Below are 27,337 nucleotides of genomic sequence, written 5' to 3'. Positions count from 1 at the left end.
GCAAGCCCAAAAAGTCAGGAATTCGACACAACAATGCATCTGATTCTTGTCGAGAACAATAAATGTCCGCTTGATCATCACCCCCGAGTCTTCTCTAGGATTTTTGACTCATTAGCGAGTCACTGACATATCGGGTTGAGTGTTAACGGCCTGCATGCATGCTGGCGTCAGACAACTTCTTTATCTGGAGCGTCGCTTTACCTCAATGTCCAGGATCTCGCGAAAGCACAGCGCGTCCACGCGAATATCCTCGGCCCCAAAGTCCGGCTCCTAAAATCGATGCCAGAAGTCTGAGAAGTGTTCGTAAGGCGGCATCCGAGCTCCTTACCTTGCCGGGAAACAGACTGAACGTGCTCTTCAACAACTCGGGCGTCTTGGCCGTCCCGAACTTTTACACGGCCGACAGACTGGGGTCACATCTGGCAGTGCACTACTGAGGCCCCTTCCTTTTGTTCCAGCTTCTGAAAGACGCATTGCTCTCAAGCAGTTCCCCCGGTTTCCCCTTGCGCGTCCTCAACGTCAGCAGCAAAGCGCACCAAGTTGAGCGCCTTAATCTGAAGGACCTGCACATGACCCATACCAAACACTCCGTCTTCAACGATTACAGGCGCAGCAGACTCGCCCGAGTTTACATGGCAAGCGAGATTGAGCCACGGTACGGCGCCAAGGAAGAGGGAGGGGCGGAGAGCGGGTATGGGGAGTGGGCTCATGATAAGGGGGATGCGGGGAGGTTGTGGAGGGCTAGTTTTGAGGTTCCTGGGGTTGCCTTGGGATGAGGAATAGGGGTCGCTGGGTCTACATGGAAGCTTGGGCTAGGTTTAGATGAGCTTTGGCTATAGTCGAAAAGGAGGCAATGAGTTTGATTCACGGACTAAATCCACCTGATGGTCCATAGTGGCTTTCAAAGCAGCTGTCGCGGGCCCAGTTGACTACCTAGAGCATACTATCTACCTATTGCAAAATATACAAAAATTACAAAAATCAAGATTCTATAGTGTCTGCACCTCCTTAATACTTCCTGACATATTATTTCCCCACTTTCATCTATTTCTGCAGCATTACTGGTTGGTTCGCTTCCATGAAACCCAACAGAGTATTACTGACCCCACCACCACTAGTTCTGAGGCTCTTTTTGCTTTTGAAGACTTTGCTGTTGCTTCTAAGGCCACTGCTACTGACTATTTTGTTTCGTCAACTCTTCCGCCGCGGCAAACCCGGTCTTCTAAGTCAGCGCCATTGCTCGAACGTCGTGCTGTAGCATAGGTACCCCATGTGCGCCGGCCATAGGTAGCTTTACAGGCAGCATTGAAAGTCCTCTGTTCATCCCAGCCACCAATGGTGCCTGACCCACTGGGCAGGGTGTTGTCCAGGTCCACCATTGACAGCGGCCATCCTGTGTTTATAGTTTCGAAATCCCGCAGAGCCTTTCATTATTGGCACAATTTAATAAACCAGCCAATGTTAGGATCAAGGGCAGGATGTAAAATGACAGAGGGGAATAACTTCTGCAGTCTGGATGTTTCTTCCTTTTGTGGCGAGACAGAATTCAAAAGGGGCCCGTGTTTGTATAGAAAAGGGACGCTATTCATTATTAGGAGAACTAGTTATTGGTGTTGACAAAATGGCAAATCTTCGAAGTCGAGTTCATCAGAGCACGATGGCAGATTCAGATCTAGTATGATTTATCAAAGTGGGTGCTTAAAGACTTCCGGTGCGACTGCATGACGTCTCAACCAGTGTGATACGGCTTAGATTGCACGCCATAGCAAAAAACTCCAAATTCATCTTAGGAATATTTAGGAACACCTCGAGGTGGAGATACGCATAACCCCGACCCTGTTTTTCTTTTATTTCATGAAGTAACGGTTAGTCTTTATGTCATTTTCAATGTTATTACGCATGTGGTCTTCCACGGCCAAGAGCTTCTACATACTGAAACCCATCAAGGACAGGCCTGGATATCGACTCTTTCTGCGACAAGCACTCACGAGGCGTTTGCAGCCTCAGCTCAAAAAGAATGTGTTCCAGATTCTTAGGACACCAAATATACACAGATATCACTACTGAAAGTGACTGGATGTAATATGATTTAGATTATATATTATGTGGTATAGTGTTACAGTATTTATACAGTAGCTCTCACTCAAATTAACCCCTCAGCCATAGCCTGCTGTATCCAATCGCACCTTGGGTTCGCCAAGTCATCGACTCCCCTAACCACACCCCCATACGTAAAATCCAGCACGGCCGCTTCGCTTCCATACTCCGGGAAGTCCACCAGCCCCTCTGCTTGTGGTTTCCCCGTCTGCACAAAAGCCACAATATAATCCTGCAACGCATGCGCCAACGTCTCATTTACAGGGAGCCCATCATCAGCCGTGGTCGTATCGCCATTGAAGAAAATATACGGCAGGTCGGCGGCGTGGTAGCCCGGCGGGTACGAGAAGACGTAGTTGTAGGTCTTGTTGGCGAAGGCCGTGGCAAGGTAGTTTGTGCTGCAGGCGAAGTTAATCTCGGAGGCTATGGTGGCTGCACGGGCGAACTCGGTCGTCCAGGGATAGGTGCCGTCGAGGACGTCAGGGTAGACGGTTTGGAGTATGTAGGCGATGGTTTCGGGGGTGGCTTGGGGCAGAGATGAGGTGAGGTAGGCTTGGATGTTGGCCGCTGTGGTCAAGCTGCTGGGGATGAAGGGAATGGATTCGTTGGACATGTGGCTTGCCATTACCTGAGTGGTGTTAGTGTTTGAAAGGGATAACAGCATGGTACAGGGAGGACTTACATTGACTGAGTGGTCGAATTTACCCTCGAGCAGCAGCACTTGTGGCGTCTTGGGGACATAAGTTCCGTCGGTGACGATACCGTAGTTGAAGGTACCTTGCATCGCCTGAATGACGACCCGTTGGTTGATAGCCTGCAGTGTCGCCAAGTCCAGAGACTTCAGTTGTTCAACCGAGGAGATCGTCATTTCCGTCACGTTGGAAGCCACGTCCAAAGTCAAGTCGTATGTCTTCGTTGTGTTGATGTTGAACTGGAAAGCCGGCGACTGAGAGATAGCCCTTTGGAACGGGGCGGAGACAGCGCCTCCATATCCTGTAATGTGATGAAGAATGCTTGAAGCGCCGGCACTCTCGCCCATGACTGTCAACTTGTTCGGGTCTCCGCCGAATCGGCTGATGTACTTCTGGACCCATTCCATCGCCATTCTGTGATGCGTTAGTATTGACACGTACTTTATCAAACCACAAAATTGATTGCGTCCAAGGACTTGGACTCACCGTTGATCGTAGAGCCCTAGGTTCGGCGTGACGTCGTCGCCCGCTAGCCAACCAAACATGCCCAGGCGATAGTTGATGGAGACAAATATGACTTCGCTCTCATTACTGAGCTGAGACCGAGCGATGAGGCCGGCTGGGCTTCCACTTGAAATTTTCGATCCACTTGTGAAGCCACCACCATGGATCCAGAGCAAAACGGGCGCTTTATTCGGTCAGCATCCGTACTGGAGGACTGGAACTTCGATCGAACTCACTTTCTGCCACCGATTTGTTAAAAACGGCTGCCGGTACATAGACATCCAAGACAAGACAGCTTTCAGTCTGTCCGGGCTGGCTGGCAAGAATAGCCTCGATAGTGGCTTCGTCAACGCCATAGGCTTGAGCTTGCAGTGCTAGGATCCACGCAGGGTATGCCTGCATGCACATAGTTGTCGTCGAGCCATTGTTGACGGTACCGTTGGTCTTCTCTGACAGAGCGACGGGTTTCTGAAACCGCAGGTCTCCAACTGGCTGTTGCGCGTAGGGTACGCTGCTGAACAGGTAGTAGTCCCCGGTGGTCTGTTGAGAACAGTCAGTATCGTAACTGATGCACTCCGTAAGATAAACACTGGAATCTTATACATTGACGGTAGCCCCATGAATTTCGTATCCGAGGTCGACCGTCGGGGCAACTTGCGCGAGCGCAACAGACACCAGCGAAGTCAAACCAAAGGACAGTATGTTCTTCATTTTTGACTTGTGTTTGGCAAGCTAACGAACGAACCAAGAACCACGGCTACTAAACAAAGGAGAAAATTCAGCCATCATGGCCAAGATACAAAATCCTTATTAACCCCGGACGACACGATAGACGCGTCCAGATTTCTTTCCACCTTCCGATTTACGAGTATTCTCACCGTCATAATATTGACAAGGGCAAGCATTCAATGTGAAAACGATACCCAATGCAGAATTCTCCGCCGGTGGAGCTGTCCAATAAGCGGCGGTGCCAGTACACATGTTGCCGGTGGAAGCGGAGCCAGATTAGCATGACGAGGCCTTGTTATCATGGCAACCGCATTGCTCTCAAGTCTTCATGACAACTCATTTTGCGTCTTGTAAGATTTACGTGATGGCTCATCCCATCCTCGGAACGGTGAGACCCGAGTCAGCGGTTCGAATGACGTTCATCTATATTGGGGCTTCGTATATTTTCCAGATCTTGGAGCATTGAGGAAAAGGCATCATGACTCGCTTCTAAACTCGTCTACAAATTTCGACTCAGCCGCTCAGGTATATAAAACAGGCTTGGCTGCTTGTTGCCGAATACGCTTCACATTGGAGTTAGTTAGTTGATCCACTAGGGAGATACCCGGCTTCCGCGATAGACAAGCTTTTACTCCAATCGTAATCTGTAGGCCGCAGGTCATAGAGCCGGATTGTAGATGCACAAGATAACGACTGTTGCTCAAGGTCGTGTTCGGTGCCCGCGGTGCCCAGGAGGCTAGCTCAAAGTTGGCAATCTCTCCATGACTAATTTCCTGTGCCAGGCACTGTTGCTTGCTGTGTCGAAGCAATGAACAGTGGTAGAACTGATTTGGTATCAGGGGGCCCAGCCCGGCTTGGCTTACATTAATCCTGATGACCCACTCGTGATATTCGGAAATAACCGAGGGTTCGGATTTGGGATCATCGCTGATCGGTGCGACGGTTCATTTCTTAAGAAAAGCAAGTCTAATGGGCGTCCTCGCTTTACGGCAGCGCGGTCGCGAATTCGCCAACCCTTAAAGCGATACTGAAGAAATGCCTCCAGACATGATCACCCTAGTGTCGGTGTAGCTCAGCCCATCAGCCAAACGCCGAGCCTCGCGGCATGGGAAGACGACAGTAACGCGTTGAATGCGACTCGTAGTATTTCTATGTCCAAATATCTAATAAACCGGCCCGCACCTGCCCGTTGACCGCATCAACCAGCGCGTGGCCAGGAGTCATTCGGGTCTGCTTTCCCGTCATCCACATTGTCACCTACGATGACCTCCTTCTCTCCGGGATCCCTGAAGAGGGTTTCTTGAGCTTTGGCGAATATTAGCATCGTCTGAGAACCATGAATAGTATGGATTGGACTCACCGCTCCAGAGCTCCGAGTACAAGCCTCCACGATCAATCAGGTCCTTATGCGAACCCATCTCCGCCACACTACCTTCCTTCAGCACGATGATTAATTCCGCGTCGCAGATTGTGCGTAGTCTGTGCGCAACGAAGACACTCGTTCTTGCCTTCTCCCGGAGGATACTGTTGATGTTCTGCATGAGGGCCTGCTCGGTATGCGTGTCCAGCGCGCTCGTGGCCTCGTCAAAGAACAGCAGCGGCGGATCCTTCAGCAACAGTCGTGACACGGCAAGCCGTTGCTTCTCGCCGCCGCTGATCATCATCCCTCGCTCTCCGACCTTGGTTTCGTACCCAGCAGGCCAGCTCGAAATGATGTGGTGAACGCGGGCGCGCTTCGCTGCGGCGATGACCTTAGATTCCGGTGCTGCTAAATCGCCATACCTGATGTTGTGTCCTACCGTGTCGTTGAACAAGGGGGTGTCCTGTGGCACGACACCAATGGATCTTCGCAATGAATCCAGCGTCACGTCTCTGACGTCTTGGTCATCTATGAGAATCCGACCGCTGTCCGCGTCGTAGTACCGGAAGAGAAGTCTCAAGAGCGTCGACTTTCCGCATCCACTGGGCCCGACTACTGCTACTTTCTTACCGGCGGGAATTGTGACGGTGAGGTCACGCAGAATTGGTCGATCGGAGTGGTAGCCGAAATTGACATTCTCAAACTTGATCTCGCCACCTTTGACCAGTTGCAATGGCTTGGCATCGGCAGGCTCTTTGATGGACACGTTCACCTTCTGGAGGCTGAAAAGCGTTTCCATGTCTAGCAGGGACTGTCGCAGCTCGCGGTAAACAGAGCCTAAGAAGTTCAACGGCACCGAAAGTTGGAAGACCAGCTGGTTCACCATAACAAGGTCCCCCACCGTCAACGAGCCAGCTGCGACCCCATTGGCGGCAAGGTACATCATGGCCGTGAGCGCACTGGAGAAGATGATGTTCTGTCCACTGTTTAGAAGAGCCAGAGATGTAGCAACTTTGATCGAGCTCTTCTCGTAGTCGAGGAGAGCGTTGTTGTACCGCGCGACCTCGAATTTCTCGTTGTTGAAGTACTTCACAGCTTCGTAGTTGATGAGCGATTCCACTGCCACGGTCGATGCCTTGTTGTCTGCCGCGTTTGCCTGTCTGCGAAACTTTGTCCTCCAAGCTGTGGTCCATATGGTGAAAGCCGTATACGCGGTCATGGTGATGGCGGTGATGGCGGCAAACTGTCCCCCGTACTGGTAAGTCAGAATGCCGCAAACCATGGTGATTTCGAGGGCCGTCGGAAGTATATGAAACACCATGCTAGTCAGCAGGAAACTGATACCCTTCGTTCCTCGGTCGATGGCGCGCGTGAGACCTCCAGTCTGCTTGCTGAGATGGAAGTCCAGATCCAGGCGCAGCAAATGATCAAACACGTTGCAAGCGACCCTTCGGATCGCCTTCTGGGCCACTGATGCGAAAATAGCGTTGCGCAACTCCTGGAAAACAGTCGCGCCTATCCTTGTCGCACCATAGGCCAATATCATGCTCCCGGCGATCATGGCGACGTTGCCACCCGTAGCTCCGACATCGATATTCATCGAGTCGACAATGCTCTTGAAGTAGAATGGCACTTGTACGTTCAACACCTTGGCTCCGACTAGAAGGACCACAGCCAAACCCACGCGCATCTTGGTCGAGAAGCTGTCTTTCGGCCAGAGATATCGCGACATTTCCTTCATAATGGCCCAGTCCGCTTTCCGTTGCTCTTGCGCGGTCTTTTCTATTGCAGCGAGCGGGTTATCCGACTTCTGTGCCCCTGTCGCCTTCTTCGCGCTATCGTCACGCGCCGTGGAGGCATTTTTGGGCGGTTCGGTCTTCGAGCTATAGTGACCGAAGAGGCGTTGAAAGTTCGTGGAGAGAGGAGTAGGATGTTTTCGGATGGACAAGTGTAGCCCAAGTCGGGGCTTGGCCAAGCCAATGCATGTCGCATGGTGGACAGGAGTCCTCGTCAGGCCCCTCAGAATCATTGCGTCGGCTTTGGTTCACGAGCAGTCATGGTGGACTGCCGATTTCGATGCAGATGTTCTGGAAACGGCGAAGAACCGAGAGCGCTGGGGCTAGGGCGCCAGAGAGTATTCCAATTGTGAGAATTCAAGTCAGGTTTGGATGCTCCACCTTGCGTTCGAAGGTTTTGTTAATGGTGCAGTAATGCGCAAAGGCTTGCGCCTTTAAGCCGCAAGAATTGGTTGGAGCTTATGGAGGGGTCTGATGTCAGAATGGCTACAGATTTCGCGATGATGGAGTTTTGGAGCTTGGATCGCGCAGCTGCCAGAGCTCTCACTCCGTCACCCCACTTCCATCCTACAGTGAACCTCGCAAGCCGACATTACCACTGTTTCTACAACAACATAATGTTAATTGCTGATACGTCCGTGTCTGACTCTACTTAAGAATGGCAATTAAACCGCTTCGTCCAAGGTCCCTTTCTATCGGCGGCCATCAACCGTCCATCTGGAAGCTGGAACACGGTCATCGGTAACAGCTCAATTCTCGAGGAATAGCCAGGGCCGCTTCGAACCAGTCTGCCCATATGTTTCACCAGGGACAACCATGGGAATCGGAATGCTGCCCAAGAACACAGACATTCCAACGCTGGAATCACCCTTTCCCGTTGCTGTCTGTCCGCCATCAGCCGTGGGGATGATGACACCGCATTCCCAATTCCGACACGTAAGCTTTGGCTTGCCAGTCTGTCTGTCTCTGGTCAAGCGACCCCTAAGATTCGGCATATTAGCATTTGAATGGAAGCAATGCAGATAGTCACGTATGGGCTTGCTTCGCGATGAATAATATCGTACGTACCAAGCACTCTCGGAAAGATTCGCACTTCCAACGTACCCCCAGGCGGGTGGCCCCTTACCAGCTTGACGGAGTCGCACAAGCATGATCTTGTTGTGCATCAACAAACCATCTCTTACACTTTTACAGTCGTGGACCAACTCTCGCGGGAATGTTGCAGCGTCCCACCACTTCGACTGAGCGCAGATGGTGCCCGCAGACTAAGATCGTCAGTAAGACCGTGAAGAGGCAAGGCACTTCCGAAATGACTGACCTGTGTGCCACCACGGCTCTTGGCCACAGTGTCCTGAGAGGGGAAATACAACCGAAGACGGTCCCGGTATCCTGCCCATATCGTCGAGGCAGACGGCTTTTCGGCTTTTCCTTTGCCAGTCTTCGTGGTTCGCTCGCCATATTCTTTCATGCCATCATCGCCTAGGATTCAAAGTCAGCAGATAGACTCGCACTCGCGTGTTTACTGACGTACCTTTTGCAGCGTAGTAGATAGCCGCCACCAGGTCTTTGTTGACCGAACCAAGTGACGACGTGACCAAATCGATCTCTACATCCTCTTGGGTGCCGAGTCCTAGGGCAGTCACCGCACGACCAAGTCCGCAATAGCCTGTTTCCCTGTTAGTGCAGAATCTTACAACAGGCGGGATGCCAGCGTACCTGTGCGTTTCCAGCTGTCGCCAGTGTGGGTCTTGCCACTACCTTCGTGTCAGCAACGTGCACACGCCAATTAAGCATGAGCTACTTACATGCTATGAACGAAAGAATAACGGCTCGTCTCCGAAAAATCGTAATTCTTGAGACTGTTAACCAGACCCTCCTGTAAGCCTTGGGCTTCCAGGAAATACAGCAGGTCGTCGCCGAACATGGTAAGTTGGTTTTCTTCTCGCGCTTTCGGGTCCTCGATTCGTGGCAGGTCAATAATGAAGACAATCTGCAACCAGTAAGTCAACGTCACGGTAGCGTCAGCGCGGTATGAAGATTGTCAGGACAAACGTTTTCCATGACACCAGTTTCGCCCCAGTCATAAGACACAAGGTTGCCGCTGGGCACGACGAGTCGTAGATATTTGGGGTACTTCAGAATCTGTAGTTTGGAGTGCATATTGCCGTACGGCAACATTGGCGGAAAGCAGAATCTGATAGCAGAGCCCTTGGGGACATTTTCCGTCATCTCATCTTGCTGCCACGGAATGTCAGCTAGATATCATGGCGGTGGGGCGAGCGAAGACCGTACCTGTTGCTTACTAGAGGCAAAGGCGATGCAGACGATCTTCGTCTTCTTGATGTCAATCTTGGAAAGCATCCACTCCTCGTCCCACTGGAAGGAGCTGATGACGGCGAGTTCCAATTCGTTCTTCTGCAAGACTTCTTCGATTTTGATGTCGTCGCCTGTTCGGGGGTAGCCGTACGCCCAGGTCTTCTTCACCACCCCCCTGGGGAAAGGGAGGCCTTGTGAATTTGGGTTGGCCAAGGTCGGGTTTGCTTTGCTGGTCATGCCCAATCTCTCAATGGTTGGCAATGGCCCGGTTTTGAGCCTTTGTCTGTCACCCTGGGTGTCCTGCTCGGAATCAGGTGCTTTACGCTTGCCTTGTCTGGCCAGGCGCTCTTCTTCCATCTTTTTCCGGTCAAGAGCGGCAAGACCGCCCATCGCCGGCGTTGTAATCTGCTCCGGGAAAACCTGTTTGGCTGGTGCATTGCTTTGGCTCGCCTTCTGCAGCTTTGGTTGGTGATAGACAGGCGCTTTGTCCAAATCGTCAGAATCGTCGTCGGAGCTCAGCTCAATGGGTTTGTCCTGTTCTGCATCCTGCAGTGAAAGAGCGATTGCGTAGCGAAGAGCGGCGTCCTCATCGCCATCAAATGGATCTGAGCCTTCCATAGTCGCCGAGATGTTGTATTATGACGATGCAAAGCCTTGGGATGAAGTATGATGAGGGAGTGACGCGGGGCAAGATGCGACCGTGCAAGCCCACGGTACGGCACTGACGCGAGAACACGTGAATAATTCGGCGGCAGTGTCAACCCAAGTAACTTCATTCGCTTTTCGTTACGCACAGATTCAAGGCTGATTGAAGGCTGCCTTCCGCGGTAAAGGGCTGTAAATTAGGTTGCCTGCATGATTTCGATCAGACTTCACGACCACGTACCCCAATCTGGACCCTAACCATAACCTAAACCCTGGGTCCCCCAAGATACAATCCCTCAGACCTCGAAAAGCGGAAATACTGGACTTAAGAAATGATAATCTGAGTATCTGAACACCTCTGCATTTTGCGACTCCCATTCTGCGGATGCATTGTTATGCGCCTAGTTGATCGGAGTACCGAGAGATTATTGGAGAGGTAAGTAGGTGTCTCATTGCTTTAGCAATGCCATTCAATCTCACTCGCAGCCCTGTTGCATGATGAGTAAGGTTTCTTCATTGCAGGATAACCACTAAGTTGAAGGCACAAGGCATCGCTATAAAAGTGATATAAACACTCCTATGCCGTGGAATATCCATAATATCAATTTAATTTACGCACATTTGACTTCATTTCACCTTGTGAGTCTATCAGATCTTTTTCCGAGTGATCATCAGGTTTGCAGTGCGGTCAATTGATTCCCTGAGGTATCGGGGTCGCTAAGCAGGTGAAGAAAGCCATCTAGGACTTGGCATTGATCAACATCGAGGTGCCAGCTTCTTCTTGGACGGATTTCAAAGGCCCAGGCAATCCATCCAGTTGCTGTCCTCCTCCTCCTTCAGAACCTCATTGAGCCATCCTTCCTCTCGCAAACGGCCCAGAACCAAGGCTTCGGTGGGACACTCGTCATCCTAGCGATAGCCGAGCTTGGATCCCTGCAGGACATCCGGCCCATGGCTTGTTCACGTGAGTGAAGATAAACGCCGCACGGGGTCCGAGACTATCGAGCCACTCGCCGGCATGGATGGTCTCTGATTGGTCGTCAGGAGGGAAGAAACAGGCAATGAGTGCCGATTTTGGCGTTCCAGAGTACGACTAACCATCCATGGTCATTTCCGGCGGCGTCTCTGGCGCCCAGGTCTCAAGGCCAATATTCTTTCTAGATCTGGGTCTGATCCTGAAAAGCCGTTGTGTGGTATCCGTCAAGTGCACGATTGGGTTGCACTCGTCATCTCGGTGAAGTCCACCATCTTGACTGCGGACGATGTAGCCATTTCCTAACAAGGTGCCCAGGAAATCTCGAGGAGCCCTGAGTCAAGTTAGTAATGAGGCATCTTGACGGATCGTGGCACCCCTATACTCTCTCGTTGATGGGTGCCTTGGTAGCTGCGACAGCCGTGTCAACATTTTGTCCACTGGCGGCCACGTTGCCTGCGGGAGTCTCGCTACCTTGAGAAGTGCGATCAACAGGAATGCTTTTAATGGTCAGAGGTTACCTTCAACGTTCATTAAAACCAAATCAATTAGGGATTCGAGATAGCCATGTAGCGCGAAACCACTTTACCACGTCCTTGACTTTTGTGTTTGGTTTGACGAAAGTCTGTACCAGAGATGCTGGGACGAAATTAGCTGTCCATTTGATATCAATACGATGGAACCAATGTTAAGTAAAGATATATTCATATGGTGGCTTTACTACAACCTTGACCGGCGTCGGTCGCTTTAGGAGCGCCAGGTGATATGAGAACCCCAAATCTTGGCTAGCCAGAACTGCAGATCGTATGGCAAGCAATCTATATTCCTTCGACCTTTGAAAACACTTAAGCCTTAAGAGTAATGACTTGGAGAGAGGCAATGATGAAGTTGGCCAGGGTTTTGTCATTTCAAAACAGCCAACACAGTAAGTCTGGGAGTGCACTAGTATTTATGATATCCTAGTCCACTAAAAAGGCATAGTTGCCAGTATAACCGGTTCGTTCCATGTGGATGCACCACTTGTTATGCTTACGTCCTCTCCTGTACTGTGTCCGCCACTTCAGCATCTTCCACTGTATATTGAAGACTCTAAACTGTTATGATGGTGGCGAATTTTAATGTTGAATTGTGAATTGTGCAAACATTTCCTAGCGTCCACTCTGAAGGTCACGGTCCATAATCCGGATTTATATACGAAGTGGACAAATCAGGAGCTCCTTGTTATTTGGGGTGAGTTTTTTACTAAATAGGCTATACGTTTAGTCCGCCTAGTATTGTCCCGCCAATCCACCTACCTTATTAACTCCATCCACCTTTCAATGATCCAGAAAAGGCAGAACAATAGGGTTGTCGTCATTGTAAAAGGTGGCGGAGCAGACACCACTGCCTCCGCAGACATAGAGATACCCATCTGGATAGTTATCCCGAGTAACCGTTTCCGTCTCCCCCTCATGCGTCGCTTCCTCTCCGGAAGCATCCTCGTAGGCATGTGTTATATGCACGCTGAAATTGCCGATCGACTGATACGTTGGAAAATAGAATCGGAAACTCGGATCATCGCAGGGCTCCGGGTGCGTGGCATTGGGATACGGAATTTCCGGCTCTGGGTCATCTGTTGACGAGGAACCGACGCAGGGGCCAAATTTGGCATTGCACTGTGCGCTGGTATTGGTGCTAGCATCGGTTGCATTGACTGTGCCAATGTTAGTTTCTTGACTTTCGAACGGCCACTGTGAGAAGGAGAAAGTGTAGACGTACTGCGGACGGTACAATAGGTGCTTTGCCCGGGGCGGCCGCTGGGGTGGATGACGTTTATTAGTGGGATGTGGAATTCTTGAGGTTCAGATGCTTGGGAAACTAGGGCGGCGACGGCCAGCCCAGACGTGATGAGTAACGTGGTGAGTAACATCGTAATGTTCAGAAGACTTTAGCGTGTCCGTTTTCTTTCACAACCTAAATGTCGAGAAAGCCTATCCAACAGGAATTTGACTGTAGGTGGGCAATGAGAGGGTACTTATTGTAGTTTACAGGACAAAGCCTCTTCACGACGTCGAGGCTAGTATTGTGATTCACATAGCATACAACATTGAATTGAACGAAAGTCTGTTGGCTGCGCGTCGGCCTCCCTTACCGGCTAAATCCTTACCTGCAGATACGAGAGCGCTTGTTAGGAGTTAGTGGAGCTCTTGTTCTTTAAATGGATACTCGGAACTGAGGTTTGCAGAATACTACGCGGCTGAATCTTCAAGCTGTGAAGGCTCTGTATTACCTACTGTGTGCAATACAGAATGTATTGGTGGTGATGAAGATGATGATTTGGACTAAGTGAATCTGCAGCTACGGAAGGGGTATCTATAGGCAGTTAGCCCCAGCGTTACACTCAGCACAGGCGGCGTGCCTGGGCTAACGCTATACTTACTATGAGGCTGCACGTTGTACGTAACTCAAATACAGAAGAGGAAAGGAGTATCTGAGAAGTATCTTGCACAGAAAAGGGAGCGAAATCTGTAATTGATGATGCGACATCCATCTAGCTAGCAGACAGGCGCTTATTTGATTTCATGACGCCATTTCATATGTTGTGTTATGGATGCTCGGAATTGGCCCTTCTGCACCAAGTAAGCACGATTACCCAATCCCATGACATGTTGCAGTGCTTGGCGGAAAGCTGGAATCGGTGCTGCAGTGAGGCGGTGGGAAGATCTGCGACCTACGCATCGTATTAACGATTTTAATCTAATTCCGATGTGTTGTGATGAACTATTTCTGTCTGTACGAGATATGTGCGTAACGGATCCTTCTGTCAAGCCTCTTTTCTTGGCACAAACAGTACCTTCAAGAGGCATTAGCCCAATAACTGGTACAACTACAAGTATTGATCCAGACATGAAACAGAGCAACTGCCTCTTGTACGTGTCGACCAAGTAGCCACATTACTCATTTCAACAGTGCTTAGTCGAGGACTTGGCTCCAATTGGGGATCTGACGTAATGGAGACCGGGACCAAGATTTGGGCGGAAAGGCTTACAAGCAGCTATGCTTGAGTGGGTATAGGATCGGACAACGCTGTCAATAAATGTAAATTTTCTCTTCTTACCAACCGCAGATCAAATGCTACACACTAGAAGCAGAAAGAGACAACTACGTTACACAAGCACTGTTCATAAGTAACTTTGGACATGATGCAATACGCGTTCTGTAGTACCAGCTCTAGTACCTCTCAAAGCTCTGCTGTGACCCGTTCCCCGAGCCGCTATAGCTCGGCCCCGGATACAGCCCTGACGCGGACCCATCTCCAGCATCGCCATATCCGGGACCCCCTCCTCCTCTCGGGAAACCAGGGTTTGCGTACTGATCCTGGCCAGTCGCGGTGCCGTAATTCATCCCTGCATTGGGCGACCTGGCCCTCTGCGATGGTGCCGTATCCGGTCCATACATGTGCGATGCCATCATCCCCGGCCGTCCCATTCCTGTTCCCCCGGGCTGATGATGCTGGCCGCCGCCCATATGTGGCGGCGGCGGCGGTCGATGACCAGAATACGGCACACTACTGTACGAATACTCCGACTTATGCTGCATCCTAGCCAGCTGGGCCAGGGGCTGGCTGTCATTCACGCGATGGCCGAACTCAAAGGCGAGCTCGGCGTCGGTTCGGCCGTGCGTCTCCTTCATGTAGTTGTCGAACTCGGTGGTGGCATCTGCTACTTTGCGGAACTGGCTCTCTCCTAGCTGGGGGTGAGACGGGCCGGGATCGGGCTGGGAGGATGGACGGTTGTTGTGGTTATTATCTTTATTGCGCATATCGTAGTAGGAGAGCGAGGAGGCGATCTGGAAGGCGTTGCGGATTTGGCGGCCATTCCACCACCCTTGGGTAATTGGGGTTAGTATTTACCCTTGAATGGGGACTAGGAGATGACATCTGACTTCTAGAAAGTCCATCTTCAAAAGCAGAAACCCCTAATGCATTCTTATTTGGCAGTTTCTACTCCTGAAGCAGACTGGCAAGGGACGAAATGACAGAAGCTAGGATTTCATACAGTTGCGCCGGACGTTGAGAGAGTTATCAAACTGGTCTTGGGCGAAGCGGATGATCTCATCCTTGCGAATGTCTAGTGGCAGTTCTCCAGAAGCGGCACTGCGTTGTGCGTCTATTTGTCGTAGGCGTTCGATGTTCATGTCGAATATGTCCATGGTTTGCTGCCAGCTCAGGGGCGGATAGTAGAGACTGAGATGGATGCGGGACTTGAAGGCTTCGTCCAAGGCGCCAACTCGGTTGGTGGTGAGAAATAGAATACTTCATGAGCAGCGTTAGTCATTGTTCCTGTGGATGCGTGAAAGGACTGGGATCTAAAATGGTCCTGAGGATGATATTTCTAGAGCCAAACTTCAAGACCAACTTAGTAGAGAGAGAGAGAGTCGTTCGACTTGAGGGACTCTGAGAACACAACTGGCATTATCTGAGGAGTATTTACCCATTGTAGTATTCGAGTGTTCTGAGAAACACTGGCACACGTGTTAGTAAAGCCGAAAAGAGGCTGTATTTGAGAGTACCTCATCAGGGGTATACAATATGACCAACCTGAAACAAGTGCGTTTCTCTGGAGATCTGTCTTGGTCCGTTGGGACAGAAAGACGTCTGCTTCGTCCAGGAGTAAGACGCAGTCCCATATATGTGCCCGACGAAAGATCTCCGTGAGAGACTCCTCGACCTTGTCGGGAGCGAACCCCAAGTCCCCACAAGTAATGATGAAAAGAGCTTTGTTGTTGGCCTGAGCCACAGCTTCGGCCGTGGCCGTTTTTCCCACGCCCGGAACCCCATGTAACAGGATGACCAGCCCTCGAGCCTTGCCATGAACAATGTCCTGGTTGATGAGCTGCATGCCTGGCAGTCTCTCGATGTCCTTTTTGACGAAATGCGTAGCAACGAGCGACTTTAACATTTCTTTATGAGAATGCTTAATCTTGAGGTCCTCAAACCCGTTGACGTGGTAGGGCAATTCTGTGCTAATACGGCTGATGTCAAGATTAGCGAACTTGCGGTCGCGGAGTACATAACCGAACATGCGCCGAGGCAGGAGAAGAATGTCGCGCTCGCTGATAATATGCAGTTCCTTGGTAGATGCGCTGGGATGTCGCTGGCGGAATGCCGTGAGGAATTCATCATGATTGATGTACTCATTCTTGCGTATGACGTCTACGCCTTCTTCGATCTGCACGAGGTCCCAGCTTCCCTGAGAGCCAGCGGCAGGGAAGCCGGTGACGCTGTGCATGCTCGGACCAGTCTGGAACTGAAATCGGTCGCGTGAGGTCTTGAAGTAGCTGCTGCTCACGAATCGTTTCGTGGGCCATGAAAAAGGAACCGAAGCAAACCATTCCCATCCCCCGCCAGGCATCCCGGGGGCTCTAGGTGCGGTGCTCATCTTCTTGGATTGTATGGCCTCCTTGGCATCGACAATGACCTCGCTGTCGATATGCATTGGATGCTGGCCGCCGCGGAAAGGCCAACCACTGTAGTACAGCCTTTTGGTCCTAGTGCACTCTTGGAATTTGCGGCCTTGCTCTGCCAGAGCATCTACGGTCTTCTGTCGCTCTTCGTCGAAGATCAAGGGGAACACCGGAAGGGAGCGAATGTCGCGCTTGCCGCGGAACTGGGATATCTTGAAAATCTGTTTCTGTGGGCCGTAGAGGTCGCCATCGAAGTCGATCGAGTAACAGTAGATTTTGCATGCTCTCTGCTGATACTGACTTGAGTCTAAATCGTAAAGGACCTCATCCTCCGAGATTGGTCCACCGGATGAAGAAGAACTACTCGAGACGTCGGAATCGGAGCTCATCGAGCGACTGCTGTGAGACTTGCTGCTTCGAGAGTCGGAGCCACGGCGACCCTTACGGCGAGTCCTTCGTCGTTTGGATGCTTGATTGTCGAGGCTTCTGTAGTCGAGTGAGGGGCAGTCCACTCTGTAGACCCTCCATAGTGAGTGTAGCCGGTCCGTCAACGAGATGATGGAGTAGCCCCCCTGCACAGGTTTGCAGACTTCTTCGCCCAGTCGGAAGAGATACCACAAATCTTCCCAGCGAGCCTGAGATTTGGAGTCGGGGCCCTTATAGAACTGTTCATGTAGTGGTATGATTTCCGAGTCCACAAACTGTATGTATGATCTCAAGTGGATCAGTGCCTCACGACTATCGATCAGAGACTCTTCTCTGTGCTGTCGGGCTACCTCCCTTTCTGCCTCGCTCTCCGAATTCTCGGACTCAAATGTTGATACACGTTTGATGAACCTGTCTTCCTTGTCTCTCTTATCAGGGTCAAGTTTTTTGTCGGATTGTGTGGTAGTCCCTGATTTCTCTGTGCTCTTCGCCGCGTTTTCGGCTGTGTCAGCTTTCTCATCTGCCCATTTGGCTTCCAGCTCGACGAGCTTCATCCTCATCCGTGGATGAAAGTGAATGAATATCTTGAAAGGCCGCATGAATGTACGCGGCTCGAGCTCTTCACTCCACTCCAATCCTGCGGCGTTGCTCAAAAGAGCGAGCATGTATGGAGACCGAATCCTCACACGCTGAATCCACCGCTCATCGGTAGCCGGGCCATCTTTCTCTTTGTTTGAGACGTTCTTGAAGGTTCGGGGTAGGGCCCGTCCGGATATTCTTCTCCGCTGCTCATCTCGCATTTCCTTGTGGACATCAGCTCCTGCCATGAGCACCTCAATGGTATAGTAATTCTCTTCTTCATTGTGGCGATTCTTGAACTCGAGAAAGCCCATGCGCTTGACTCCGGCTACCGGTCCTAGCCTTGAGCCGAGTTTGACGTATTTGTCCTTCGGTGGCTTTTCTGGAGTCTCTCCGGGCTCTGGGGGCAACTCGTCATTGGCATCCCATTTCCCAATTTCAATTGGCCTCTCGTATATTTTCCCTTTATCTGTCTCCGCACCTGTCGTGTCGTGGTCGTCCCACTTTCCAAGCTCTGCAGGTGGACTTGAGACTCCCAACATAGGTGATTTGAATGGCACCGCAATCTTCGTATTCTCTTCCACCTGCAGGGCTCCTGGTGAATCTGGTTTAAATTTCATGTCGGTATTAAGAGCCCGGTTCATTCTTCAGCCTGAGATTTGCGCAGCGCGTGATGGCAAATCTCAGCCCGTCAGTAGATTTGCGAAGTTCAATCGATTTTTGACTGGTAGAACCTAGGTGAGACCAATGGCAGGTCTGGAGGACGCGGTGAAGACTTGCCAAGATGAAAAAAAGACACCGTGGAGTATTTTGGCCAATGTTCTGCAATAACTTCAGCGTTATCGACAACTTTTGAAGTAGAAGAAATCGCGATTGCGGCCGAGACAGAAAAACCGGAAGGATGGGCAGCCCTGTTGGCCCCCAACGAGATCTCGACCATGTCAGCTCCAGGCGAAATCCCGACCAGGATGGCGCATGTGCGAGTAGGATGCTACATAATCCTTGAAGCTCAGTGGGTGTGATACCAGTCCGACCCTGGATGTGGCGCTAGGCAGCGCGAAAGCCCAGGCATTTGAAAGGTATGCCTGTCTATTACACTTGAATATCGGGCTATCCCATATTATCCCAACCCCGGTGCGCCGTTTATTTTGTCATCCTCTCTGCCAGCTTCTTGTGTGGTATAACAATCGCCGTCTGATCAGGACACCGTGAACAAACAACTTGATGTCATTATTTTGACACAAGGAAATCCCGAGGCTTCAAAATGGACGTTCATGAAGTCAACGATACGTCCAGACTTGATCATGCGCGAACATTCATCGATACCCGGGTGGCGAATGTTCTCAACAACCCTACATTCGGGCGAGATGCAGTCTACGATAGTCAGCGGGGCGAATACATAGCAAAGCGGCCGCATCAGTATGTGTCAATCCCCTGAATGTACTAAGCGCCCGGCTCTGATGTCGTGGCGTGTGGTTCGCAGCGACCTCGAGCATGCGCTGGGCTTGTACCTACAGAACAGCAAGAGGCCAACTGATTTTGACCCCCAAAACTCCTCGTGGGGAGACGTGTTCGATCAAATTGCGAAAGCCGAGACTGAAGACTTCACAAAAAGCAAGAAATGGTACGAAAAGGCATGGCGGAAGGCAGGAAACGCTGCACCCTTTGTCATCCCCTGTCTTGACTTCATTCCGGATGACTACGGCCTGAAGGTCCTACGCAACGGGCTCGCCGTACTATTCAGCGTATGTGCAATGCCTGCATGATTATAGATCCGAAAACCGACTTACGTGGTAGGCTTCGAGGAAATGGCAACTCAACCGCGAATGCATACTTCAGGCCTTCAAGCGGATCCTGGGAATCATCGAGGAAGCACGTGCGACCAGGGATATCTACACCAACGACGCCAAGTTGCGAGAAAAGACGATCGACCTTTACAAGAAACTGGTAGAAGCCGTCGCTGACCTGATCGGCACTCTAATACCCAAAGAACTGAGTACGGGCAACTAACACACGCGAATCACGAGCTTGCTAACGGTTGATACCTAGAACACAAATTGTTGACCAGGTTTGCCGTCGACTACACAACGGATAAAATCATGCACACTCTGGAAGACGTGACGCGCTCTGCTCAAGCACTTCGAGACTATGCCAATACCCTCGACAAGAGAACGACAGTCGAGATCAGGAATATCGCAGAAGGCAACCAAACCCAGCTGAGAGCCATCCGAGAAAACGTCTTTGGTGTCGAGTTAGGAGTGAGAAATTTGGACACGCAATTCAAAGTCTTCGGCGAGAATGTGGAAGACATTAGAACGGGTGGGCATGATCTGAAGAAGGTCATTCAGGAGATGAAGCAGGAGCAGAAGATGCTATGCGATGCGTTTGAGGCGCAGAACGCTACGCTGATCGATGTTGTGCAGGCCCACAATGCGCTACTTGGTCATTTGATGGATCCTGTTGTGCATTTGCGTCAAGGTGAGCTATCTAGCAAGGTGAAATCCACAATGACTAAAGAATACCACAGCCAGCCAAACCACCGTTGGAGCGCCACAGAATCGTTTGGCGCAGGTAGGGGTCATGCCATCGAGACCAACGCTTGTATCAGTCGAATGGGTACTCGAGGTCCTCGCAGTTTCTCACATGGTATCAACCAATGATCTCCGCCAGACCCTGAACGACGGTCGCATATCGGACATGCCAGATCAAGGCCAAGCCCAATGGCTGTCACGAACCAACGAATTCGGGAACTGGCTATCCTCATTTCACTCAGAAACTCTCCTGGTAGACGGAAATCTGGACCTATCTACCGGCGGCCGAACCTCACCTCTTTCCGTCTTTTCCGCAAAGCTAGTCGCCAGCTTTCTTCGACTAGAACCAACCGAAACTCTCTTCTTCTTCTGCCGCCAACATACTGCCATCGAAGACCAACTCAACGGGCCCCGAGGCATGATGCGCTGTTTGATCTCACAGCTGCTCCTCATCCTCTACAACCGCGGCCAGGCGAACTTGGATTTCATCAGCAGTCCGGAATACGTCGCCGATCTGGAGTGCCACGACTTTGAGGCACTCTGCTACACCTTCCAGCAGCTCGTCAGGCATGTTCCGTATAATACGCCAGTGATATGTATTATCGATAGCGTGTCAGGCTACGAGCGGATGGAATGGGCGGACGACTTGTGTTTGGCCGTCGCAAAGCTGCAGGAACTCGTTTGTGATGTCAATCTCGGTCCGGTGTTCAAGCTGTTCATGACGTGCCCGTACCGGAGTAGGGTCGTTTGGAAACAGGTTGAGCCGTGGCAGCGAGTTTCTCTGCGGCCTGGCATTTGGGAAGAGGATGAGACCTTGGAGCGATCACTTTGGACGAGGATTAATAGGCCTTGGTATCCAGAAAGTGTGTAGCTTCCGCGGATGGGATTCTGCTGATTAGGAGAACTCCTCTCTATTTCGTCGGATGCCTGCCATTTCTTGTACTTAATTTTATGCTTTTGTTCTCAAGGTTGCAGCCGACTGTCCTCCAGCTTTCATCCCCGTCTCCAAATCATTTGCAACGTCCCGGAGGCTGCTATACGTTTGTGGACGTATCTGGGTCCGACCGTAACGCCTCTACGCGCAGATCCCTCAGTTGCTGAGCAAGGCTCGACATGAAACTCCACCGAAAGATCCCATTCTTACCTGGTGTACCATGTGGGTGCCGACCAGTCCGTGTCCACTAACGCAAATGGGACTGCGTTCGGCTATCTCAGCCTCGAGGTTGATGCTTCGACGCTTCGCGGCGTCAGTCGATTGCGCTTCATCCGCTAGTAAACGAATGAAGCTGGTTCTGTACTTTCGATTCAATTCTTCTAGGTCCGTAGAGATCGCATCAGGATCTCTCGGTGTCGCGTAGTTGTGTGTAGCTTGCAAGTGGTCACTACGATCATTAGGGTTTGTATATCGGTAAGCATACCGCACTCTGGGATACAACAGGGGTGGTACTGAACCGGACCGCCCGCGGCCGCGACTGGCCGCTACGCTTACGCTGCATATGCGACCTCCTACCTCGGGGAGCACGATCGCGTATTCCATTGGATGGCGCAACAGTCCAATTATGTCGGCCGACGCACCTGAAGCCACCCTATCCGGTCTAGACCTTCTTTATCACCCTCCCGTATAGGAAATAGGAAGAAAGCAGGGCTTGAAGTGCATTCGCCATGGCACTTTCGGACTCTAAAGACACATGTTTAGGTCGTATATTCACTTGTTAAGGTTCGGTGTACAAGATCAAACCAGGGGTCAAATACGGGTGTATAATGAATCCATCAGCCACATACAGCAACCACGGAAAAGCCTTTCATTCTCTGATGTAGGAATTTGAACCATGTAACCACTGGTATAACGCTACAGCCGGTACATTGAAATGTTGGGCCTGGTTACGAAATACTTACTTTTAGTATGGCGTTCTCTGATCATGACCTGCGGTACTCATCGTGCCAAGGACATATGCCCACCTTACGAAGGCGGGAAACATTGAACGGCGCAACCTGGAACGTGTATACCTATGAGCCATGAGAGACTATATCACATAATAGATCAGATTGTCTGTTGGGTAGGTACGGCATAAGTGAGCAGTTGCATGTCTGTGCACAGCATGCTGTCCCTGAGCTGAGTTAGTTTGCTGCCTATCGTAAGTATTTCGCCATGGTTGTGGCACCTGCAGACTACGGTATTAAACGTATACGGGTTGATAAGAGCTTGGTGTGGTTATACGCATCGCTAATATGCGATATATATGTCCGCTCTCATGCAGTCGACATTGGTTGCTCTTGGCCACACCCAATAGTGCCACTGCCCTATTGCATTCGTTATACTTCGAGTGGCTCGTTCGACTTCTCTTGCCGACATTGCGCGAGTAATTGCACTCTTTGCGAAGTCGTGTACGCCAATCGGCTCATTGGACACGTCATGGTGTTGACCACGGGCCTTCGTCCCTCACTCAGCCAGTCTTGACCCTCTCGTAAACCCCACAAATTATGTCCGTTATCAGTACAGCCACGCATGGTGGTTAAGAGATTATCCGCGTCACAGAAGCGAGGACGCGAGGAAGCAGACCTGCCAACCTGCTTCTTCGACCAGGCAGCGGTTCCGTACGGTCGTCCGTTCGTAAGCAACAGATGAACGAACGCACGGAGTACGAAGACGTGGAACCAACGTTACCAGAGCCAGAGCTGGCTCGCGCATGTTCATAATTGATTTGTTGATTTGATAGTTGCATTGATTTTATGGATTATGTCTCGTGTCAGAGCATCTCCGTTCGGCGCAACGCCGAGCTAATCAACGGTAGTAGCCTTTTGGAGGCGATAAACGCAGTTCTTGAACCAAGGAGTCGCTAGTAAAACTCGTGAAACACGATGGGTCTTCCCGAAGACCTCGAACAGATGCCGTCGTAAATGCGTCAAGTAAACAAAGAAGAATGCGTCGACCGACATGGTGTGCAAAAAGCGCCCCGCCACGGAGCCCCGATGCCTGTCCTATCCCGCCAGTAATAAAAAGGTAATATCCAATCCGAATCCCCCCCGTCTGTATACAGCAACCGTCCACACGCAACCCTACGCAATCAATCAATCCATCTACCGCACTTCGTTGACGTCGGCTTCGCTTGGTCTCCAGCTGCGCGAGCTAGCTTTTGACAGGGATCCAAAGCCGGGCATCGACGAGAACCTGTTCAATCGCTTCTTCTGCGCTGGCGGCATGTCCATATCGTGGTGCGGAGAGCGGGCTTCTTCCAGACTGCGGCGTTGCTGCTCTTCAATGGATGCTGACATGGCTGAGCTGTTGGTGGACGAACCCGTGTTGTTGGGGGTGTTGTAGACGTATTCGCCGTCGACATAGACGGCGTTGCTGATGAAGGTCGAGCGCCGGTTCCGGTTGCGCGTGTAACGTTGCTCAAGTCGATAGAGCTCGATCTTGGCTTGGATCTTTCCAAAAATGCTCGGCATGATGGGCAACGAGGTTGCGCTAACTCGCGATTCGATGTGGCGTCGCCTGCTTCGACGTGTAACGATCCTTTTCTGTCGTGGACTGACCTGCAGAAAGACTTCGGACCAAAATATTAGATGCTGAGGGGCTGCGTTGGAGTTTGATTGTCCAATTGATTCGCTCCGCACTCCGCGTGATTACTGTGCATAAGACGTGGGCAATGTGTGTCTTTGTGTCGAGTCGTGTCGTACATGAGCCGAATTGGGTTTTCTTGGTAACGAGTCGCAATTGGAATGAGTGGGTGCGATGTTGGAGAATTGACTTTGGAGCAAAGGAATGAATGGGACGATTGTCCGAGGTGCGCTCTTATTAGCCAGCAAGAAGGTTGGGAATAGAGACAGTTTCCAAAAAGAAGGCGGGAAGCATGGGGGAGGAGGAGAGGGGGAAAAGACACGAGGTTCGAGAACCGCAAAAATGTGGTGCGAGATTCGTGTGCGTGTGTGTGTGTGGGTATCTTAAGCATGGCGAGCATGGGAGGTGTGGGGTGCGTCAGGGTTGGGCAAGCTCGATCAAGTTAAGAACGACCTAGCCTCTCTGCAACACGACGGAGCTCGCATCCAGAGCCACGGGCAGCCAGCCATATTGGCCGCTCAACGTCTTTCTTGTGGATAGCGGTGGGCCAGGACGGAGCAGCACTTGAGTGATGCTTGCATGTCCCGGCCGCCGCGAGCAAAAAATTCATGCAGGAACCCCTGCTGGCTTTGCCATGGGCGCTGCTCTATTCCCACTTGGTCACTCACCCTACTTAATACCGGTTGACGCCGCCATAGCGCTGCCCCAACCCGACCCAAGACCGTTCTGGCACGTGTGCAATATGCGCGTGCAATGACCCGATAGCTCCTGTCCAGCATGCATCAAGACGCAGGGGAGAGCTACGTTTTACCATTTGTCCATGGTAGACCCGTTTTTGCCATGAATGCGAGTCAACCCGCCTCGTCGGCTGGCTTTGTTTGAAATGCGTTGGCTCTGAGGAAATGGCGCGGTCTGTTTTTGGTGATCCCAGGCTGACGGCCGGGAAGGTGGGCCTTGTTTTAGCGTCGTCAGATAACGTTCTGTTCGCTGAAACTGGGAGTGGCAGGCGCGTTGGGTGTCGGTTCCGGACGTTGGCAGCGTTAGAGCCGGATCATACAACGTACGTCGACAGAAGCACGTCGTGATGGTTGCCAATGTGCCTGGACAGCCCCGCATAGCGCTCTGAAGTGTTTTCATCGTTTTATACCAGCAATGCTTCGTTCTGGTCATGGAGCTGGCCCACCGGCATGACTGTGTCATGCAAATCATGCTCAACGTGTTTTGAGATGGCCCGGATCCGCGATCAACAGACGATCTTCGGGTCCCGCGTCCACTTCTCCAGATCCCATTGCAGGCTTATCCTTGCCCCACATGTGTCGCATCTGTTCCAAGAGGTTCAATGGTTCAAGCTGGCTCTACATTGCCGTTCATCAAGGTCAATGATATCCTCTCCTCTCCTGCCTGTCTTCACAATATTCATTCTGCGTGCTTCAAGTCTGGGCTGGTTGCAATGCTGTGAGCAACCCAGATTGGCTTAGCGTTGTCGATAGCATCAAGAGGGACTGGCGGTCTGGACTTCAGGCTTCATAGCACCGCGGCCCAAGTACGGCGAAGCCATCAATCCCTCGTCGACAGCACTTCAGTCTCGGCAAAGACGACCAGGGCCGAATTTCCACCCGCGTCCTAGTTAGCTTGCGGAAGATTTGCGAAGGCCAGTGCGCTAGCTGACTGGTTGATTTTTGACGTCGTGTCAGAAATAAGATCAAGTGTATTTGTCTGATCTTCCAAGGCTAAATCAGTAACTTCAATAAATCGATAGCTTATTCTTATTACGTAGGATAAACGAATCATGCCGCTTTCCAAACATGTAATAACAGGGTCATCCCGCATCACTCCTATCCCGTGTTGGACTCCCGCTTTAACATGCGGTCTGCATTGCCAACCGAGGTGTGTCCCACATTATAGCATCTTCTACAGCTGATATTCATAGCTCGGAAGTAACATGTGCCAATCAAGACATATGTTGCCTCGTCAAACTCATTCTGAAATTAAATATACCAAATCCTTTCCGAGCGAGATGTTAGCAACGCTCAAGAGACCACGGCGGTTGATTAGCATACGGTGTACCCTCGGGAGGAAGTCCGGGCTGTATATCGGGGGCTTCGTCGCTTGATGGGGTCATTCATACGTCCAGCTCAGTAAGATACACACCTGTGTTGTCGAAGGTAACAATGGACAGACGCTGACGTGATGCAGCGGCATCATGTTTACCGATCGGGATACTATGGTGCCCAGATTCTACAACATGGGGAACACAAATGGGGACAAATACTAATAATGGAACATTGAGAGGATTGATTTATCCTATCCTGGGACACTGAATATTTGGCTTGATCGAGGAACGGTACAAATAGCACCTGTTTGAACCCTTGTTTCTCCTTCATCTTGAAGGTTGGGCAACGGCCGGTGTTTGCTGGCGCAGACCAATATATCGCCCGATGTGCACATAAGCTCAAATATAAAACCAGTCCTCCTATGTGGATTGCATCAGACACCAACTGAGCAAACCTTTGAAGCAAACAACATGAAGCCGATTTCAAACATCAAAAGCGTTTTCCAGCAGCTTTACTACTATTTTCTCCGGCTGCGGTAACAATCTCATGCTGCCGTCGCGCCATATGACTACTCTAGGGAATTACTATACTTTCGGCAAGCAGCAACCCTCCAGAACTTCAGGCTTCGGCGCGATATCTTTTCATCATACTACATTCCAATCCTCTCTCATCACTGGAATCCTATTATAGTGGGAGGTATATCTGCTTTTTTCCAAACCACCCATATGACCTTCATCTTTGCACTTGTCAATCCACTGCTCCGAGCGCTGGCCTATTCGAAGGCAAGACAGTCAGGACACTGGCAGCGATCATATCCAACTTGCCAAGTCAACACACTTCCTCAGCGCCACCCAATATCTCAACTTTCCTTGCACGTATTCTATTCAAAGGAAACCATTAACGCTCTTCTAATCGGCACTACGGACAAGATGAAAACCTCGCCGCCGCTAACGATACCACTTGCAGGTAAAACAATCTTCGCTCAATCGATGTCTAGCACGCTAACCCAATTACAGCCCTCCAGGAGGCGTGGTCGAACCCTTGGCTGCTGTCACGAACTTGGAGAATGCGTTACAGTCCGCTGCCAGTAAAAGTCTTCATCTTGACGAGCTTACCTAGAAGGACAAATTCTTACGCGCCCTGGCTATGCAAGCAAACTTGGCAAAAAAGCCACAGTGTGGGCCAAGTACGTGGAGATGAGACCAAATATGGACCTCATTTTGTACCGTTACGACATCGTCAAGATTGAGCCCGAAGTTGCTGGCCAAAAGCGAGCGCGGGTGATCCATTTGCTGGAGACGCATGAGGGGTGTCAATACAGGAAAGATATGGTTACTTATTTCAAAGCCACTCTCATCACCAGCAGAAAATTGGGAAAGGACAGTGACCAGATTCGCGTGGTCTACAGTGGCGAAGGTGAAGATGTCACGGGCCCAAGTTCCCGAGATAAACGGTGTAAGTCCGATTGTCATAATCATTACTGCCGATTCGTCCACTCTATGATTATCTCCAGCCGAACGGCCTCTCGGCTAAGTAGATACTAGACCTGTACAGTATAGCAGATGGAGTAGCATATAACAACCCTGATATTCCAGTGCTACAAATAGGAATAGTATGGGTAGATTTCGTTA

General features: G+C 50.9%; 9 protein-coding genes across 9 annotated transcripts; 2 read left to right on the top strand and 7 right to left on the bottom strand.

The window, feature by feature from the left end:
* Positions 1-2,143: 2,143 nt before the first annotated feature.
* BCR38DRAFT_482798 (Alpha/Beta hydrolase protein) lies at positions 2,144-4,004 on the bottom strand (the record flags this gene model as incomplete). The annotated part of the gene is made up of 5 exons (XM_040863546.1): positions 2,144-2,725; positions 2,780-3,203; positions 3,276-3,477; positions 3,530-3,833; positions 3,897-4,004. The coding sequence occupies 5 exons, from the start codon at positions 4,002-4,004 to the stop codon at positions 2,144-2,146; spliced, it is 1,620 nt and encodes a 539-aa protein (XP_040717786.1).
* A 1,127-nt stretch (positions 4,005-5,131) lies between these two features.
* Positions 5,132-7,639, bottom strand: BCR38DRAFT_387545 (P-loop containing nucleoside triphosphate hydrolase protein). The gene is made up of 2 exons (XM_040857512.1): positions 5,383-7,639; positions 5,132-5,327 (listed from the first exon to the last, which is right to left on the bottom strand). Exons 1-2 carry the CDS (start codon positions 7,409-7,411, stop codon positions 5,221-5,223), a joined length of 2,136 nt encoding a protein of 711 aa, XP_040717785.1. The 5' UTR covers positions 7,412-7,639; the 3' UTR covers positions 5,132-5,220.
* Positions 7,640-7,641: 2 nt separating this feature from the next.
* Positions 7,642-10,112, bottom strand: BCR38DRAFT_387542 (ubiquitin interaction domain-containing protein; the record flags this gene model as incomplete). Its single annotated transcript, XM_040857511.1, has 9 exons — positions 7,642-8,159; positions 8,247-8,443; positions 8,497-8,657; positions 8,710-8,844; positions 8,895-8,932; positions 8,984-9,168; positions 9,231-9,416; positions 9,471-9,899; positions 9,972-10,112. The coding sequence occupies 9 exons, from the start codon at positions 10,110-10,112 to the stop codon at positions 7,928-7,930; spliced, it is 1,704 nt and encodes a 567-aa protein (XP_040717784.1). The 3' UTR covers positions 7,642-7,927.
* Positions 10,113-12,428: 2,316 nt separating this feature from the next.
* BCR38DRAFT_407166 (uncharacterized protein) lies at positions 12,429-13,021 on the bottom strand (the record flags this gene model as incomplete). Its single annotated transcript, XM_040858135.1, has 2 exons — positions 12,429-12,805; positions 12,871-13,021. 2 exons carry the CDS (start codon positions 13,019-13,021, stop codon positions 12,429-12,431), a joined length of 528 nt encoding a protein of 175 aa, XP_040717783.1.
* Positions 13,022-14,175: 1,154 nt separating this feature from the next.
* Positions 14,176-18,507, bottom strand: BCR38DRAFT_426224 (uncharacterized protein). The gene is made up of 4 exons (XM_040859751.1): positions 15,692-18,507; positions 15,585-15,615; positions 15,150-15,406; positions 14,176-14,978 (listed from the first exon to the last, which is right to left on the bottom strand). The coding sequence occupies exons 1-4, from the start codon at positions 18,204-18,206 to the stop codon at positions 14,323-14,325; spliced, it is 3,459 nt and encodes a 1,152-aa protein (XP_040717782.1). The 5' UTR covers positions 18,207-18,507; the 3' UTR covers positions 14,176-14,322.
* A 177-nt stretch (positions 18,508-18,684) lies between these two features.
* Positions 18,685-21,074, top strand: BCR38DRAFT_152222 (uncharacterized protein). The gene is made up of 5 exons (XM_040853719.1): positions 18,685-18,981; positions 19,046-19,307; positions 19,360-19,558; positions 19,612-20,040; positions 20,090-21,074. Exons 1-5 carry the CDS (start codon positions 18,827-18,829, stop codon positions 20,962-20,964), a joined length of 1,920 nt encoding a protein of 639 aa, XP_040717781.1. The 5' UTR covers positions 18,685-18,826; the 3' UTR covers positions 20,965-21,074.
* Positions 21,004-22,062, bottom strand: BCR38DRAFT_152256 (uncharacterized protein). Its single transcript, XM_040853720.1, has 2 exons — positions 21,238-22,062; positions 21,004-21,168 (listed from the first exon to the last, which is right to left on the bottom strand). Exons 1-2 carry the CDS (start codon positions 21,628-21,630, stop codon positions 21,043-21,045), a joined length of 519 nt encoding a protein of 172 aa, XP_040717780.1. The 5' UTR covers positions 21,631-22,062; the 3' UTR covers positions 21,004-21,042.
* A 1,109-nt stretch (positions 22,063-23,171) lies between these two features.
* BCR38DRAFT_482791 (uncharacterized protein) lies at positions 23,172-23,540 on the bottom strand (the record flags this gene model as incomplete). The annotated part of the gene is made up of 1 exon (XM_040863545.1): positions 23,172-23,540. One exon carries the CDS (start codon positions 23,538-23,540, stop codon positions 23,172-23,174), a length of 369 nt encoding a protein of 122 aa, XP_040717779.1.
* A 3,374-nt stretch (positions 23,541-26,914) lies between these two features.
* BCR38DRAFT_482790 (uncharacterized protein) lies at positions 26,915-27,239 on the top strand (the record flags this gene model as incomplete). The annotated part of the gene is made up of 2 exons (XM_040863544.1): positions 26,915-27,161; positions 27,220-27,239. The coding sequence occupies 2 exons, from the start codon at positions 26,915-26,917 to the stop codon at positions 27,237-27,239; spliced, it is 267 nt and encodes an 88-aa protein (XP_040717778.1).
* Between the last annotated feature and the right edge of the window lie 98 nt (positions 27,240-27,337).

This window comes from Pseudomassariella vexata, assembly GCF_002105095.1.
Source record: "Pseudomassariella vexata strain CBS 129021 chromosome Unknown BCR38scaffold_4, whole genome shotgun sequence".
NCBI lineage: Eukaryota > Fungi > Ascomycota > Sordariomycetes > Amphisphaeriales > Pseudomassariaceae > Pseudomassariella > Pseudomassariella vexata.
This window is presented reverse-complemented; position numbering and strand designations above follow the sequence as displayed.

What these genes read in the sequence shown, in the direction of transcription:
- BCR38DRAFT_387545 (XM_040857512.1), bottom strand. Translation starts at nt 7,411, where the DNA reads ATGATTCTGAGGGGCCTGACGAGGACTCCTGTCCACCATGCGACATGC. An exon ending in GTACTCGGAGCTCTGGAGCG is followed by an intron (nt 5,328 to 5,382) that starts GTGAGTCCAATC and finishes TATTCGCCAAAG; the next exon opens with CTCAAGAAACCCTCTTCAGG.
- BCR38DRAFT_426224 (XM_040859751.1), bottom strand. Translation starts at nt 18,206, where the DNA reads ATGAACCGGGCTCTTAATACCGACATGAAATTTAAACCAGATTCACCA. An exon ending in ACACTCGAATACTACAATGG is followed by an intron (nt 15,407 to 15,584) that starts GTAAATACTCCT and finishes CTGCTCATGAAG; the next exon opens with TATTCTATTTCTCACCACCA. An exon ending in TCTCAACGTCCGGCGCAACT is followed by an intron (nt 14,979 to 15,149) that starts GTATGAAATCCT and finishes CAATTACCCAAG; the next exon opens with GGTGGTGGAATGGCCGCCAA.
- BCR38DRAFT_152222 (XM_040853719.1), top strand. Translation starts at nt 18,827, where the DNA reads ATGGACGTTCATGAAGTCAACGATACGTCCAGACTTGATCATGCGCGA. An exon ending in TCTAATACCCAAAGAACTGA is followed by an intron (nt 19,559 to 19,611) that starts GTACGGGCAACT and finishes GTTGATACCTAG; the next exon opens with AACACAAATTGTTGACCAGG. An exon ending in TGTTGTGCATTTGCGTCAAG is followed by an intron (nt 20,041 to 20,089) that starts GTGAGCTATCTA and finishes AGAATACCACAG; the next exon opens with CCAGCCAAACCACCGTTGGA.
- BCR38DRAFT_152256 (XM_040853720.1), bottom strand. Translation starts at nt 21,630, where the DNA reads ATGGAATACGCGATCGTGCTCCCCGAGGTAGGAGGTCGCATATGCAGC. An exon ending in GCACCCACATGGTACACCAG is followed by an intron (nt 21,169 to 21,237) that starts GTAAGAATGGGA and finishes ATCTGCGCGTAG; the next exon opens with AGGCGTTACGGTCGGACCCA.